Source organism: Stegastes partitus, unplaced genomic scaffold, assembly GCF_000690725.1.
Source record: "Stegastes partitus isolate 25-593 unplaced genomic scaffold, Stegastes_partitus-1.0.2 Scaffold868, whole genome shotgun sequence".
NCBI lineage: Eukaryota > Metazoa > Chordata > Actinopteri > Pomacentridae > Stegastes > Stegastes partitus.
In genome coordinates, this window is record NW_007578599.1 from 161,453 (window position 1) to 179,203 (window position 17,751).

Genomic DNA, 17,751 nt, shown 5'->3' on the forward strand with positions numbered 1-17,751 from the left:
TCATGATGCTGCCACCACCGTGCTTCACGTCATATGATGATGCCACCACCGTGTTTCACGTCATGAGGCTGCCACCACCGTGCTTCAGCAGCAGGGACTGCCAACGAGATGTTGCTGTTTTTCTGTGCATTTGAGAGCCATTTCAAGACATTAATTATCTTCAATGATCAAATGTTTTTGAATGCGGCATCATATTACTACATTTGAGTGGATGTGAATAATTTATTCTGACACAGCCTACACATAACTTTATTTAGATTTTCTAGATTTGCTCAGATGTCCTTTGTCCCATTTCCACATTAATGGCTGCAGGCAGTGTAACATCTGAGACACAACACTTTAATGGTGTTGTATATTCATAAAAGCAGTAATATTCAGCTTGGTAAACAGTATTTATGGTGCCAACTACAGAGGGTAGCAATGTCTGATTATTTAGTCAACTAATTGCACACGAGTTGGATCAGGAACGAGGAACCATTACTTCTGGTCACTGATTTGTTTGCCCACACAAACTCTGCAATTGCTACTTTGAAATAAAAAGTCCCAAATTCAGCGAGCTCTGAGCCCAAAAATAATACCTTAATTGCACAGATTATGGATAATTATTTTTCATTCAAGAAACCAACTTAAAAATATCTGCCCACATTCGACACACAGCTACTTTTGAACATCCGCACAAAGTTCTCAGCTCTGAAACATGGACACATATGACCCAACACCTGCCTTCATACATGTTTGCCTTCGAGGCGATTTGTTCTGCCCTTCAACAGAATGGGGTGGAAAAAAAGGGGAAATTGCTTCCTTCCTGCAGGTGTTTCCATTAACTTTCTGCAGCAGTTTGTCAGACAGGTGATGTTTGTGGGACAGGTGTGTGGATGACAAGTGCAAACTGCCTGCAGGTATGTGAAAATCATAAATTAAAACACACCGCTGTCCAAACTGAACAACAAAACAACCACCCTGTGCCAATTACACACTTCTTTTGACAGTAATTGTCCAACAGGCTGGACGAACACAAACCCAGAGTGTGCAGGTGAAAACGGACAAATCCTGACTTGTCCTGGTGAAACTTGTCATCTGGACAGCAGGAAAACTTTATTTGATGTTCTTCTTATTACTTTTCACAGTTTCGACAATCAAAAATGTGAGTCAATTACTAAGAGAAACTACCAAACATCCACTATTTGCTTGATTAACTGATTTTATTTATCTCTCAATGATGCTGCCACCACCATGCTTCATAGCAGGGATGGTGTGGTGCATTTTTGATTAGTGATTTGATTATTTCTATAGTCTGAGGGCCAAAAAGTTGAATTTTGGTCAGACAAACCAAAGAATCTTCTTCCAGTTGACTTCAGAGGCTCCAACATACATTCTGCTGAACTCTAGTCCAGATTTGTTGTGAGTTTCTTTCAACATTGTCTTCCTCGTTGACAATTTCCTATAAAACTTTGACTAGTGAAGAACAAGCAACAGTTGTTGAATACTTCTGCAATCATTTCATTTCCCCTTTATATACCTTATTAATTCACATTACTTCTCTTTTTACTTTGACAGTCTTGTAAATACTTAACAAAAAAAGCCACATTATATTGACTCACGCCATTAAAAGTCAAATAAAATGGTGATTAATGTGGATCATTGCTTCCTAAAACCCAAGAAGACCATTTTTTTTGTTTTGTCCACAACCCAAAGATGTTCAGTTTGCTGTGTTTGAGGAAGAAAGAAACCACAATAAAGGATAAAATGATTATTTGGGAAATTAAGTGATGATTAAGCTGCTGATTAGCTTATGGAAATCCAAATAAAGAATATTCTGAAGAGAAAAATTACAATATATATATCTAGAAACTAGACCTAAACCCTGTTCCCTCAATCTCTTTGATAAACAAAATAAAATAAAACAACACAGATTGATACGAGGCATTTGTTACTGAGGGATTGATATGAAGATCAGTTGAACTCCAGAATCTTTCACTCAGTCTTTTAATTGACTATTTCATCAGCAGGACACTGAGGGATTCATGGCAGCTCCCAATCTCAGACTAAAACCTATTTTACAGATTTTTACAATATTGCCTGAGCAGCCAACCAACCAAGAAATGAGCTCTGGTGCAGCTACAAGTTAGAGACTCAGAGTTACAGAACAGGAAGTGCACGAAGAAACGTCGCACACGAGACGAGTGTTGCATTTTAACATCATCGTAATGGACTTTCTGCTTTAATACACAGCGATGAGGTCAGAGTGAGGTCAGGTGACAGCAAAGGTCACGAGCCGCATCAAAAAAAGCACTTTACAGGCTTCGTGACATGAAAATAAGAGCTGGTGAGTAAAGTTTAGTCAACTGGAACGCAGTAAAATCCAACATGTTCCAGAGTTCGTAAGCAATAAATCACCTCCCTCATTTTCTTTCAGTGCTTCTGATACGTGGAGTTCTGTTGCTTTCTTGCCTCACAGAACAATACGAAAAAGTAGTTTGATGGATTATACTTACATGTTGATTTTATTTTTTTTTTTAAAGTTTATTTGTATATTTTTGCAGAAACACACAATTTAAAGTAATCGCACTAGCAGAGTTAGCTCGTAGCTAATTAGCATCTGTTGTTCCTGAGCAGGAACGGAAATAAACACACTAAATAAAACGATATGAAACCTAAAAGTCCATCAGTTGGAGACGATTAATAAAATCAGCAATAAGTAAAAGTGATCATTAGTGACTGTTTTGCGCTGACTTCAGCCAAACCTCGAGGCTGGTTTTAAACTCTCTGATGTTTGTGGGTGACAGAGTTCCACAAGGTAATATTTTAATGAAAAGTTCAGGAAAAACTATGGGACTACAAACTATTTACTTAAAGGATGACGGTTAATATAAACATAACTGACTTTTTAGATCGACATGATTCTTTCTGCGGCCGCAATATTTCCATATAGCTGCAGGTTTATGGCCAAAATGAAAATTGGGATCAATTTGATGGATGGATTGTAGTTTGTCCTCAATTTTAATCAAAACATTATAATTTCACTTTCACATTTAAATAAGCAAATCACTGCTTTGGCAAAACACAAATAAACTTGCACCTAAAGCTCCTCCTTTGCCCAACATCTGCTTTATCAACAGACACTAGAAATTACAGATGTTCCCTAAACGCCTCGAATGCAGCAGCTGTGCACAGAGAAGCTTCTAGTCTCCACTCAGCTTGTCTTTACTTTGGAAAAAGTCAAATCCGGGGTTTTAATGTCACATTTCCCCAAGCTGAGACCAAGTGATCGATCTGCATGGGATGTTTTATATGAGTGGGACATTTTAAACAACAATATCAGAGTTTAGCGTGTTCATTTAATTGCTGGAAACCAAAAACGGAATAATATAACATTAATTATGCAGCTCTACAACTGATGTCTTATTTCTTTTTATGCAAACAAATCTTCCTTTTCAGTGTTCCTCTCTTGTTGCTGCTCATTTTGCTGAGTACATATGGAGCCTACATGTTAACGAATGATGAACGGATGGTATTTTTAAAAATTAAGCTACACAGAAACTCCCTTTAGTCGGAGTATATGACATTCTATCAGACAGACTTCTCTTGTAGTTCATTAATGGAAACTGTGCGAGTTTTCTTTTTTTATCAAGCAGAAAAAAAAGGGAGCTAATTTGTCTAACTGCACATCAAAATGTCAACACAAAAACAAAGAATGCTGCAGTTCTACTGGATTATTTTGCATCATTGGCGCCTCTCGGTGACAACACAGTCTGGCTTTTTAATTACGATATTTAAAGGACTGGATTTCTCATAAACTATGGATGGTATCATTTCAAGTTCTTCCACAGCCCCTGAACGTTTGTTTCTGCCTGAGGGAGTGAAGGTGATAAAAAAAGAATCTCAACCTTACTAGCTGCTGTTTAAGTGACATGTTGGTATGTTACTGGGAGGTTTGGAGCTGCAGAGTCCCTCCACTGATTGCACCGACACCAGAATCTACAATCTTTCTCTAAGCTTTCTGTTCAGTGTTGATGCACAGACACAACGTTCACATGTGGAGAAGTTGGACGGAGCGAGAGGATAGGAAGCGTCAGGATCCAGAGGAATGTTCGGATCTATCCGGCCGGAAGTCGAGACTTAATAGAAAGTCTGAGGAGAACGAAGGTGAAGAAAGAGCAAAGAAGAAAATGAAGATTTATGGACGGAGGCGGACCAACAGCAGAGCTAAAGAGATAACAAATGATTTACTGTCTGCTGAAGCTTCACTGAGGCGCTTTGAAAATCACTCACGCGCGACTAAATGATGAAATATTGAGACGCACTCGTGGCTTTTAATATCTTTTAATCAGTTCTGACTGAAGCTACAGCGACTCAGTTTGTGTTCGACTGTGGACTAAATGCATTTTTGCACAGATTTTCCAGAAGTCACATGAACGTAACTTCTCCAGCTTTCATGTGGGAGAAAGAAAGTGTTGTTTCTTGTTAACCAATAAATGTTTTCAATGGAAACGTTTGTAAGATCTAAAGAGATAATTCCACCGATTAAATAAATAAAATCTGGCAGCTGATTTGACTCACTATATTTTATTTGACAGAAGCAGCAGTCAGTCACACACACTTTACACACACAGTGTCGGTGAATGTTTCATGAAATTCTGCACTAATTGTGTCATGATTTATTGTCAAGGTCACCAGTTCAATGAAATCTGCACAGAGATATTTTAACAGCACAGAAAAGTGGAATGAACTTATTTTATGTCTTCAACTGTATGAACAGCTACACTGTAAAAATGAATGTTTTAAAACAGTTTTAAACTGTATTTTTCTGTGCAATTTGCTAATATTGTACAGATAATATTTAGTAAAATCACAGAAAGAAGTACAAATTTACATGCTGGCTGTAGAAAAAGGCCAAAATTGTAAATAATGTCTACATCAAAAATCTGTTCTTTTAAAGCATTTGACCTTTTAGAATAGAAATAACTTTCTTAACTATTATTTTACAGATTTTCCTCTTTAAAAAAAAAAAAAAAAAAAAAAAACATGATTTATATGTTGACTGAAAACACAACAACAAAACTACAAATAATGTCCACAGAAAAAAAAATGTATTTAGATTTTTTCAGTAATGTATCAGTTTGTTCTCTTTCAGCATTTGACCATAAAATTTAAGTATTTGTGACTGTTTTTTAATCAGCAAGAAATATCCTTATATACAGATATGTGCTGCTTATTAAAAGACAAAATATGGATATATGAAAAATACATTTTTTCAAACTTTTATTTTATAGATTTATTTCTATTTTGTAAATTACAAATATTATCACAAAATCACAGAATTTTTTTTATTAATTTAAATGTTGACTGTTAAAGAAAAATGTTATATTAAAAATGGATGTTTTTACTGACAGCAATTTGTTCTTTTACAGTGTGTGACCATAAATGTACACAGCTTTACTGTATTTAAATAACCTAAATATAAAATAATTTTCCAGATATTTTTTAAATGTATTTTTTCTTACACCTTGCTGCCACATTTTTATGGTTTTGTTTTGTTTGTTTGTTTGTTTTACAGGATTGTTTTTTACAGTGTAAACATCTAGTTGCCCGTTACTCAGATCATAACTTAATTTTTTTGAACATATTTTATTAAAAAAAGGAAAAAAACAACACTGGCATCTCAATCTGTGTCTGAGCCTAATCAGGTTAGGGAGATTGAACACTTTATGAAATTAAAATGAAAACAAACAAAGACAACTTTAATGCTGATCCTGGAATAATAATCCTCAAACTGACGCGTCTGCAGTCAGAACATACACGAGAGATCAGCCTTCACCTCTTTATGACAATAACACACAACCTACAAACACAAGGCTGCTGCTACCGTGGCATCTAAATCATGGATTAACCCACAAAAGCTGAGCCAAGGAGCAGAAAAACCTGACGGACGGTGATGTGGAGCATTTTTAGAGGGTCAAAAATGTCTTGTCTTCAAGAATGAATCCTTCAGAAGGTTAAAACTCGGCCATGTTGGTGCCTGCAGCGCCGCAGTGCTCGACATTAGAAGATAACTCAGAAGGACGATTTAAAAGTTTTGCATATAGACAAAGTATTCCAGCGAATGTGTAGAAGCCAAACCAGCTTGACTGTCATCTGAACGCTGCACAGCAGGTCTGCAGACCAATAAAAAGACAGAAGCTATGACGGGACACAGCGTATCATTAGGAATCATAAAGAAGCAGACATCAGCACAGAAAAACTGGAAAAGTGCTTCATAAATAAGCCATTAATATACAAAAAACTGCTGTTTGGTTCTCTATGTAATGCACAGGAGCTACAAAACTACTAAAAAGGTCTAAACTATACACTATGAATGTAATGTACAATGTAAAAAATAGAAAATCTGGCAGCAAAGGTGCCAGAAAAACGAGTGTAACGTTAAAAAAACCCTGTTAAAACAACAGCAGATATCTGTCAGCTGATTTCAACACATATTGCGCAATTTTACACAGTTTTATGTTGAAATTTTTACTTTTTGATAGCTACATTTTCATCTTTTTACTGAGAAAGTATTAATTGCTGCATTTATAAGTAGGAATTTATGTACTTTGTGATCGAGTTTCTTGGGAAATTTGAAAGAAAGTTTCGCTGGAAAATGTGAGATCCATGAAATGAAGTGCTGTGAAAATGATTTATAGGAACCACAGGAACCTTTTTTTAGAAACTCTAAAAGCCTGAATGTGTTTTTGGAGCTAATTCCTTAATGTTGTCGCTGGATTCATTTGCTTTAACTTTGGAAAACGTGATGGAAATGCAAACGGGAAAACACACAAAGCTCTCAGTTTCCTGCACAGTTCGGCCAAAAGAAAGCTCATTAATCACTTCATTATCCAAATGGATTTAAATAACTACAGTAGTAAACTAATTGCCCTTTTTCTCTCCTTCATCTGGTGATGAAGCTACAGAACAGAAGTTGTGTTTCAAGACGCTTTAAAAACTTCTACTTTCAGTCCAGGGTCTCTGAACCTGTTTCAGCAGCTTATTAAACTGGTGGATTTAAATGAGAGTTTCTCGCTGCTGCTGCCGGTGGAGGGAATAAAAATACACAGGTTTCCTGTCTGGGCCTGAGACTGTTCCCACAGTTGCCCCTTTTGCCCCACATTCAGTCTGAGAGCAGAGAAACCAGTTTAAGGCTCTGGATCGCGTCCAGACCGCCGCCTGCTTGAGTAGGTGTTATTTTAGCAGCAGAGTGGGGGCCGGCTCCACTTTTTCTTTTTCACTAGACATTAAAATGACGTAGGAAATAAGAAACCGGCCCCTTCGCTGTACAGGGCCGTGGAAAGACTGCTTCTGGTTCCAAACTAAACGACGAGTTTAAAGGCAGGAAGGCTGAAAAACTGACTGGAAATGTACACAACATGATGATTATGATGGAGCCAAAACAATCAGCTTTTATGTCTGAAATGGCTGCAGTTAATAAGTAAATACTGGGGGGGGGGGGGGAATCAGTGCAGAACCCCCAAGAAACAGGCCAGAACTGTCCTTATGTTAGATTAAAAATGTGTATTTTTCACTCATAGTGGTTAGATTTTATTATACAGTTTATCAGCTAAAAATATAATACATTTACAGATATTTTAACCATTTTTATTGTTGTTTTTTTTTGTTTTGTTTTTTGCACCTTGCTGCCAAATTTTCTGACTTCTCATAGGATTTGTTTTTACAGTGTAAACTGTATTATGGTCACCAAAATGGAACTCTGGCAGCTAAATCTGTGAACGAGCTCAAACAGGTTGTGGAGCTTGAACAAATAAAGAAAACACTGCGATTAATACGTAAATATTGGAAGAACCGGTGCAGCATCTTCTCATTAGAGTTTCTGACAAGCTTTTAAAAAGTGTTTTCAGCTCATTGTAAAGTCCATACTGCACTTCTCGCGGGTATCGTCCCCACCAGCTGATTGCTGCTTCTAATTCATCATTTTAATTTTAAAAATGGTCTAAACCTTGCTGTAAATCACTTTGAATGACTTCTGTTTATGAGAAGATGACACATAAGTAACTTTTTGTCTTGCTGGCTAAATGGCCAAAAGTATGTGGACACACTTTTCTTCCCACTGGTTTGCTCTGTGCTTCTCAAATGTTAAAGTCACAGCTTCTAGTGATATTTTAGACAATTTTGCTTAGTTGCTGTGTGCTGCTGTTTTCAAAAATCCTCTTGACTGCAGCAAACTATAAGCTAAGAAGCTAAAGCTGGACTTTTTGACTCATTGAGTGATTCAGATCTTTCATTTCATCCTGTTGAACTGGTGACAACTGGTTGTAAGTGAAGCTTATTTGTTTATCTTTTACTCCATATCTCAGTTTAAATAAAGTTGTGGATGACTGTTAAGGCAGACTGGCTCAGCTCTGTCAGTTCTCGCCTCCACGTGTGCAAACGTTCCACCAACACTATTCAACCATCACTACTATGCCTGTGATTGGTTCAGAGAAATACAAACAAAGCAGAATGAAGATGAGGTGCAGTCAGACCATTCTCCAGCTCTCTGGATATGCAAAACTAAGTTCGTTCAGCAGGCTTTGTTTCTTTCTTGACTCAGCATAAACATGAGTACAACCTGTCTCCATCCAGAACAAGTTTAAAAGCTTTTCTACATACCTGCTTACGTACCAACATTACATGACATGAAAACTACAAGCTAAGTAGATGTTATATTTAGGATGTTTTTGCTCACGTGTCCACATATTTTTGCCGATAACCAGCAGACATGTTTCAGATTCCTCCGACTCTAACTGGTGGCTCATCAAGGTGACCCGACTGTGAGAAAGCCTGCAGGAATCAACACAGTCGTCGTACGAGGAGCAACGGTGCACAAAACGACGAATCTGCAAGCTGTTTAAATTCCTCTCAGCTCCTTCTGGAGGCTCCACAGGTGTCGGGTTTCAGCTTTAAACAAGCCGAGGAAAAGCCGAGGAGCAGCGGAGCGACTCTGACGGCTGAAATCATCATTAAAACGCAGCAGTTTAAGAAGGGCGGCGCCTCCGTTTGTTGTGGCGAGAATATTAACGTCCATGATGGGGCTGTTACTCTTTATGGTCTTAATGAGAAACGCAGGCAGCAGAAAGAGTGAAAAGAAAAAAAAAGATCTGCAAGTTCTGGAATTCAAAAAACCAGGTTAACGAGTGCAGGGGCTTATTTTGGAAGCGTAAAAAAAGTCAGTGTGATTTTACAGTGAAGTAAAAGCTCTCGACTGAGTTCAGACTTCAGCCTGCCGGTTCATGTTTGCAGGTCATTTGTCTTCCAGGCTTCATTTTTCCAACAACACAGCGACTACGACGTCTGTGAAGGAGGAGATTCCCACCAGCATGTGGACGCAGGAATTTCAGACCCACTGGGGTTTAACTGAGGAAATCTCAGGTCCAGATTTATACCAAGTTAAACGTAACCACTGATAGTTTTCTAGATTTCTTCAAATGTCTACTTTATTTTCTTGTTAACTGCAGAACAGTTTTACTGTTGGAGGCCTCTGAAAAATAAAAAAAAATCAATCAATGATGAGAATAAATCAGCTCTGTGGTCAAAGTGAGCAGTTACAGCAAACTAATATGTTTCTGCACCATCTCAGATTTACTTCAACGTTTACTTATTTGTTATTTGGAGCCAAAAACTCATGTTTTCAAATTAACAGTTTTCACATTTTCACCCTCACCGAGCCTTTTTCAGAGATCAATATCTCCGGACATGAAACTCCCACAGCTGTGAAATGTGGTGAAGACACAGACAGAGTAGTTTCCAGCTGATCGTGACGATCGAGTGGCTCCAGCTGGGGCAGAATATTTAATTATCAGTCCTTAAAAATGAGGAAAAAAGTGCAAATTTTCAATCGAGGTTGTTATTACGGCCCCAGAAAGTTCCTTTAAGTTCACTAAAGACGTAAAATACAGTCTTGGGTCAACATTTCACCAACTTTTGAGGCGTCTAACATCAGGGGGATTTGATGTGTGGAAAGTTTGACAAGAAAAGGTTCCAGTTTTTAGACAAAGTGCTGATGTGGACTCATTCATAGAATCACAAAAGCTGGTGAAGCAACGCTGCCATCAGAAATGAAACAGACTGAACCTCAGTGAACCCAGTCTTGTGTTTTCCAGGTGCTGCTGCAGAACTTTAAAGCAGAAGGTCAGAAAAATTGTCTGTTCATGATGCTAATAAACCATTTTGGCTTCTCCTTGCTTCATTCTAAACTAAACTGGACTATAAAGGGTCAGAAAGTACCATAAATAAACTGTCATTTAAAGTTGTTGTTCTGTCTGACCAGCAGTTCACCACACAGATACTGAATTAACAGTGACACAACACGAGCACCTGAGAAACTTGAATGTTTGACCATTTGCTTGATTAAAGGTTTGTCGGGTATCAGATTCTCACATAGGAACCAATAAACATGCAGGTGTCGCTCATTGACATTCAAAGATTCAGCAACACCTCAACATCAGCTGCTCTGGTGCGCTTTGGTTTTGTCATGACTTGGTTCTTTCATTGATGATCCAACAGCTGTCTTCTGTTGTTCTATAACAGTGTAAACACAGATTTATTCTAGTTTTTTAACACAACCATTCAGAACATTGATACTCCAGACAGCAGACACTCTGTTCCCAGACGTGTTTTGGTGCAATAAATGCACAATTTCAGCGGCTTTAATCACATCTCAGTGTTTCCTCCAAGCTGAGATCATACTCGTGGTGCAGCGTGACCAATGTGCACGCCAACAATCATACAGAGTGTAACTAGGTTGTTTTATGAAGACACAAGTTACACAAGCCCCCTGAACGCCTCGCATGCACCCGTACATGTTAGCTAGGCTGCTGTGCACAGAGAAGCTTCTGGTCTGCATCAGGCACTGCAGCAGCATTTGTGAACCCAAAAATTAGTTTGAAAAGAGTGAAATAAGATGCTCTAATGTCAGATTCAATTCGCCAAAGTGGTTCTATCTACCTGGGTGAGTCACCCAGAGACACACAGACCTGCACAATGTCAAGTGCAAGCAATAAAAATGTCTAGTTGCATGTAGTTCTGAACACACAGCAATTGTTTCCTCAGGAGCTATAAAGAGGCGATAAAGAAGAAGGCAAAAAAAATATTCAATTTAACACGACTTATATCTCATAAGAGACATGAAGGTATTTAACTACACACATAGATGCAAATTATTATTCTAGGAGTCGAGTTAAGCAGCTAAAATAACGTAAAATGACATTAATGCACAACATTTCTACTGTTTCTGTTACTACAGCTGATCGGTTCTCTGCTCTACGTCTTCACTTTTTCTGAATAAATTTAATTTGACGAACACTGATCAGTGCACGTTGCCTCGCAGCAAGAAGGTCGCCGGTTCGCGTCTCGGTAAGGACACCCGGGATCTTTCTGCGTAGAGTTTGCATGTTCTCCCTGTGCAGCGTGGGTTCTCTCCAGGTTCTCCGGCTTCCTCCCACACAGTCCAAAAACATGTTGAGGTTAATTGGTGATTCTAAATTGTCCATAGGTATGAATGTGAGTCTGTCTCTAAGTGTAGCCCCCCATGACCCTAGTGGATGGATGGATGATCAGTGCACACCTGAGGCCGAGCCGCAGTCTGATTGGTGGACAGGCAAGGCCTACCTGTTCCAATAAAAAGGACCCAGTAACCGTCTGAACCGACTGACTCCACTGTGTCAACACACTCCACCTTCACACACACTGCAGGTCCGGCTGCTCACACAACAAACCGCTCGCTGCTCATTGGATGGAATAAAACTGGATACCAGCCAATCAGTGACGACCAAGAACAAGGATCATTTACCTGTGAAGCCTTGAGGCGTCAGTCAGTGAAACCTGAATAAAACCTGCCTCGTCCTGCCTGAAAGCTGCTTTCTGAAGAGTTTTACTGTTTCAAAATGCAGTTTCAGATGTTTTTCACTTTGCAAAAAGTTGTCAAAGACGTTAGCAGTCAGGTGTGACTCAGGATGACGGTGACATGGAGCGAAAGTGGCTTTTAAACCACATTTAAACCACAACTAAACAAAGGTTTGCAGGTTAGTCACTCATTTAGGAACAGTGATAAGGGAGGAACGTCATCATAACAGAAAATCCAAAACGCATTAAAGTCTAATGTCATCCTTTCGTGACTCAGTCTTGAAAACCTTTTTAGGAAATATCAACAATCAGCAGCTTAAATCCTAAAACTCTGCTAACTTGTGCTCCTCCTTAGCACCTGAAAAAGGGGCTCATCGTATGCAAAACTGTAAAAATCTGGCAGCAAGAGACCATGAAAACAGTGACATTTAAAACTGTAAAAAGCTGTGAAAATCATATTAAATCAAATGTCTGCAGATAAGGACATTTTTGGAGGACTAAATTCATAAAACTGTAGTATTACTGTCACATAGTGTAAATATTTTAATGTATTTTTGAGTTTTTGCCTGTTTGCCAACAAATTAACTACATTTTTTTTCCTATGATTTACTGGTCATTATCGGGATGTCACAAAGCAGAAACAAAGCTGTCGAATAAAAATACTCACAGTTTTTCCATCCCTTATATATACGATTGTTGCTGGGAATTAAAGCAAATAAATATACTTTTGCTGCTTTAAAAACACTGAAAAAGTGTAATTTAATGGTTAAAAATGTGAATGAATTTGCACACATTATTGATGTTATTGGCAGTTTTAGCTTTTTTTTAGTTAACATGTAAATTAATGCTTTTTGCTATTTGACTACATATTATCTGTATTGTCACAAAACTGTTTTTTTTAAATCCCAATTTTTAAATTCTTTTGTACATAATATCTGTAAAACAATGAGACTTTGGTGATTTAAATGGAGTAAAATTGCATAATTTTCTTGTCAAAGTTGTATGAGAATTTGTAAAAATACTGATTTTTGATGCAGATGTTTTTTATAGTTTTTGCCTTTTTTTTAACAAGCAACTTAAGACATTTTTTTCTGTAAATCAGCAATTTAACAAAACAGAGAAAACCTATAAAATAACTGTAAAGTGTTCCAAAAAATGGCAGTTAAAGATGTTCATCTTTTACAGGATATAAAATGATTGTTGCTGGTCTCGAATCACGTTTAAGGAAAATGAAGGAGGGATGAAAACGTCTGGATTTGTGGTTTGAGTCTATTTTTAGTTTGTGCTCGGACTCTGGTCCAGACTGTTTTGGCTGCAGCTCCGTAATTAGAGACAAGAAAAGCTGCTGCTGAAGGATGTGTCGCCGTCAACACGTTCATTCTGCAGTTTCTTCTGCATCTTTGCTGCACAACATTCACTTTAAAGCAGTGAAGCTGGTGGACAGAACTAAAAACTCCACAGATCACAAAACACCAACAAGTACAAAATGAGACTCTTGAATTAACTTCGTGTTTCTCCTCAAACACTTTGAACCACAGTGAGTTCAACAACTGCAGACATTCAAGTGCTGAAATTGACACATTCTTTAAGGCCGTCGGATTTAACGCTGGCTATGTTTAAACTGGTCATTCTCTGGTTCTGTTTGTCAGTCGTTTGAACCTCACACACCCACAAACTAAACAGAGCCAGCAATTTAACTGAAGTTAGCTCTGACAGTGATCCTGATAGTAGCGGTATATCATGCTTATCTCAAAGTTTACATGCTCAAAAACACAAACTGAATTGCATCCAGCAGTTTGGGATTTAACAAGAAAGTTTAGCTGACATTTATTGGAAAATATGGAAAGTTTTATAAACACAGAAATATGTGATTAAACCCTAAAATTCATGATTAAACACACATTTTGTTTTTTGTTTTTTTTATTTCAGTAGTAAAACAAAAATAAAAGTAACTATAAAACCTAAAATTAATTAATTATAAGGTAGTTCATGCATGACGTTAGAAGAATTATCAACAACAAAAATCATAAAATAAACTTAAAATATACACCTTAAAATGCTGGATTAAATCTGACGGTACATCATATACAAAGCTAAACAAATAAAGAGGTAATTCAGGATTATACAAATGTGGGGTTAAACCCAACCATCTGGGATTAATCTCGGAAATTTATGATTAAATCCTAACCCCCTACATGACTTTGAGCATTAAACAGTCAACAGCTTAAATACACTTTAGCTATGACAGATCCTACAATTCAGGATTCATCTCAAAATTTCAAGTTTACAAAAAATGTTTTTTCTGAACTTTGAAAAAAAACCAAAAAACATCAATATTCTAAGTTTAATTCACAAAGCTTCTCTATTCAAAATAGTAAATTATACCAGATTTAATTCATAACACTAAAAAACTATATAAAAAAAAAAAATTAACATATTTTGGGCTAAAGTCAGGCTTAAACAATGAAATTGGGGATTAAAATCAATCATGCATTAAAACTGAAATTTATGGATTAAACCCTGAAACTTGGGTTTTATGTGACTTTTCATTCCTACAATTCAAGATGAATGTTAAGAATAAGCTAAAAATTTCAGGGGAAAAAAACATTTTGTAAACACAAAATATAGGATTAAACATTAAAACTTAGAGTTAAACTCACATAACGGACTCTTACAAGGCCGCTGTGTTCAAAATTTAAAATATTACAGGATTTAATTTCACTAATTCCCAAACCTCAACACAAAACAAAGCCAAGAGTTAGAAACAAAGTATTTACTGCACTGTGAAAAGCATATAGCAGCTTTAATTGAAGTAAATTCCAGTTTTGAATTAATCTCACTATCTTGTGCACCTCTGTGATTACTTTTGTGGATTCTATCAAGTTTGAATTACGCTTCGTCTCTTTTATTCAGATTTCTTCACTTTACCTGCTGTTAAACACTTAAGCTGGAGAATGTGGAAACGTAAAGTTTACTTTTCCTAAAATGAAGCTGCAGCGATGCTCATTTAAATGCATCTAACTTAAACCAGTGGCATTGATGTTACTTGTTGACTTAATTTAGATAAACCTAAATCAGCTTCCAATTGTAGCTTGTATCAGTGCAACTTCCCATGATGCTTTGGGTCTGAGTTTGCACAGATAAGGAGCTTTTTTTTGCAGTGTAAATTTGCTGAAGGAGTAAACCAGGAGTCTTGAGGAGGTTTTCCGATGCTCCACATCCACAGTGTGTCTTTGTGTGTCGGCTCTTTGTCCGTCACTGTGGCTTTCATTCATCTAAACTGCGCTCAAGTTTAAATATGAAACACTCCAGCTTCCTTCCCAGTTCGCATTCCTCGAACCGCTGTGACCGAAGCTGCTTTACTTCCTCGTCAAAATGCCCTTTTTCCTTAAAGACTGGGCTCTTTGTTTCAGCCACGATTAGCTGGCAGATAGAAAGGCAGGCAGGAGGATATTTGAGACTATTGTGGACGTCTGCCTGGGAGTTATTCCGCTGCCAGATGTACAAACGTCATGAGACGAGGAAAAACTCCAGAACCCAGCAGCGTTTGCTTTACAGAGGCACCTATGAGCTCAGCGACTCTCGCGACCTTTGGCCTCTTGAAAACTTAGCCGGGTTTGAAAATTCATGAGCACCAATCAGAAAGCAGGAAAGTCATCAACCAGGAAGCTGCTCTCCAGTCTAACGGTTACAGCAGCACCTGAACCGGTTTTAAAGGCACAACAGGAACTTTTCCCCAAAAGCCTGAAGCTCCACAAAATCAAAAACAAAACGGATGGATGACTCAGGTGTTGCTGCCGTTACCTGGCTGACGTCATCGCAGCGAGGTGTGGAGGCCGATAAATCTCAATTATTAGCAGTGAGTCACACCTGGAGGAAGATTTACACAACCAGAGCGACAGTAAACTGCATTCTTTATCAGAGGACAAACCCACCTGAGCCGCTCACACACCTGTCAGAGCCACAGAAATCTTTAGGACAGAAATTCATCAAATCTAGAAATTCAAGTCAGGGAGGCCTTTCCAGGAGGATAAAACCACAGTTTTTAGTCTCAGTCACTCTTTCAGTCTGTAAAAACTACCTTCACATGTCCAACCAACAGTCCAAAACCCAAAGATATTTAGTGTAAAGTCGCAAACGACAAAAAGAAGCAGACCAATCCATAAAAACAAGAAGCTACTTATACACTGTATAGATCACTATTTATTTCTACCTTTGTATGTACATCTTATATTGTTATCTACTGTGTTCAGTCTGTTCGCTCAGTTTATCCTGTAAAACGCTGTATTTTATGCACTTTTCTTTTGCATTTCTAGTTCGATACTAAACTGCATTTTGTTGTTTTTGTACCTTTACTCTGCAAAGATGACAAAGTTGAATCTAATATAACATAATCTACAATGAAACAAGGCAAAATTAAGCACTTTTGCCCCGAAAACTCAAAAAACACAAGATTTTCCAGCTGCTAATTCAGATTTTCAACTTCTTTTAATACATATGTGGAAATTATATCTGTGCACAAGGTTTTCTAGATAAAAATCAAGAAACTAAAGACAAATGTGAACTTCAAAATGAGCATTTGCATGTCAAATACCAGACATTTGCTTCACCATAAACTGCAACTACAACCTCAGCAGCGGATCAAACTGAATAACTTCAAGAGGCATCCAGACTGAGAAGTGTTGTGCTAATAAAGAGTCAGGAGCAGCCTCATAAATTAACCCACAGTTTGCAAACAGAAGATCAGAGAGATAAAAGCTAAAGCAAACTGTCTTTTATCACACTTCCATTCAACAAGTGGCCAATCAAAGCCCCTCCTGGGACTCAGACTTCTATTAATAGCTTTGCAAGACTTTTCTTTTTTTTTTTTTTCTTGGAGGAAACCAGAAAAGAGGTGCGGAAATACCAGAGATCCACTGGGACCCAGTCCAGCCCCCTCTGAAGGTCCATGTTTCACCTTCAGTGTTGTTTTTTGAATGAGTAATAATGACTTTAATGAACTTTATGGCACCTTTACAGCAGCTGATAGTAGAGAGTGTATGCTGCTCAGTTACATGTCAGGTCCTCATTTTAGTGTCTTACAATAAGTTTTTTAAGATCAGTGGTGAGTTGATTGCACTTCATGTGGTTTAAATCCTTCTAATTTATCTAGAATATTGTCTATTCTAAGTTTGAAGACAGTTTTCAGCACAACAGAGTGGGATCATGAACCTCAGCAGCTTCTTACCTCCGTGAAGAAATTATCCATCGTTATTATAATCCTCGAGGATTTACTGAGTGGAAACCGCGCGTCCCGTCGATCCAACTCATGTGTTGTTAGTGTGAATCCCAGAAACAAAAACACAGAAGAAATCCCAGAGTTTCAGCGCATCATCATCATCATCATCATCATCTTCACCATGATCCTGTTCCTGCTGCTGAGCGGCTGCAGGACGCTCCGTCAGTGTGCAGCTACAGCAGATTCACTCTTTGTTTTCTGGGTTTCCTTTTTCAAAACATAAAAATAAAATCCTGTCCTCCTCCAGCAGCCCGGTGCGGATCCTCCTTCCGGTCTGCGTCCACGTTGCGTCTCCGGTGCGTCCTCTCCGGTGGTGCTCGGTTTTTGTTTTGGGACCAGAGTATCGGTGCAGGAGCAAGAAACGAGCCGCCGGTCAAAGTTTGGAGACGCTCAGTGAGAGAGAGAGAAGCCGGTGGATCCTGGTGGTGAAGCTCCTCCTCTCCTCCAGCCTCCTGCCTCCTGCTGCTGATGCCTCTCTGACTCCTCCTGCTGTCAGAGCTGAAACAGCATCAACAGAACCCAAGTAACCAACATCTGATTCAGTGCACTGTTGCAAGAGTTAAACCAAAGAATCCAAATAACTGATTTAAATAAGGCTACTA

The 17,751-nt window shown here is 38.1% G+C and overlaps 1 protein-coding gene across 1 annotated transcript in view; it reads right to left on the minus strand.

The window, feature by feature from the left end:
- myo10 (myosin X) overlaps nucleotides 1–17,539 on the minus strand; it is a 159,675-nt gene extending 142,136 nt beyond the window's left edge. The window contains exon 1 of the mRNA XM_008293275.1: nucleotides 17,099–17,539. Within this exon, the coding sequence (XP_008291497.1) occupies nucleotides 17,099–17,119 (21 nt within the window). The 5' untranslated portion in view covers nucleotides 17,120–17,539. The remainder of the gene's footprint in view (nucleotides 1–17,098) is intronic.
- Between the last annotated feature and the right edge of the window lie 212 nt (nucleotides 17,540–17,751).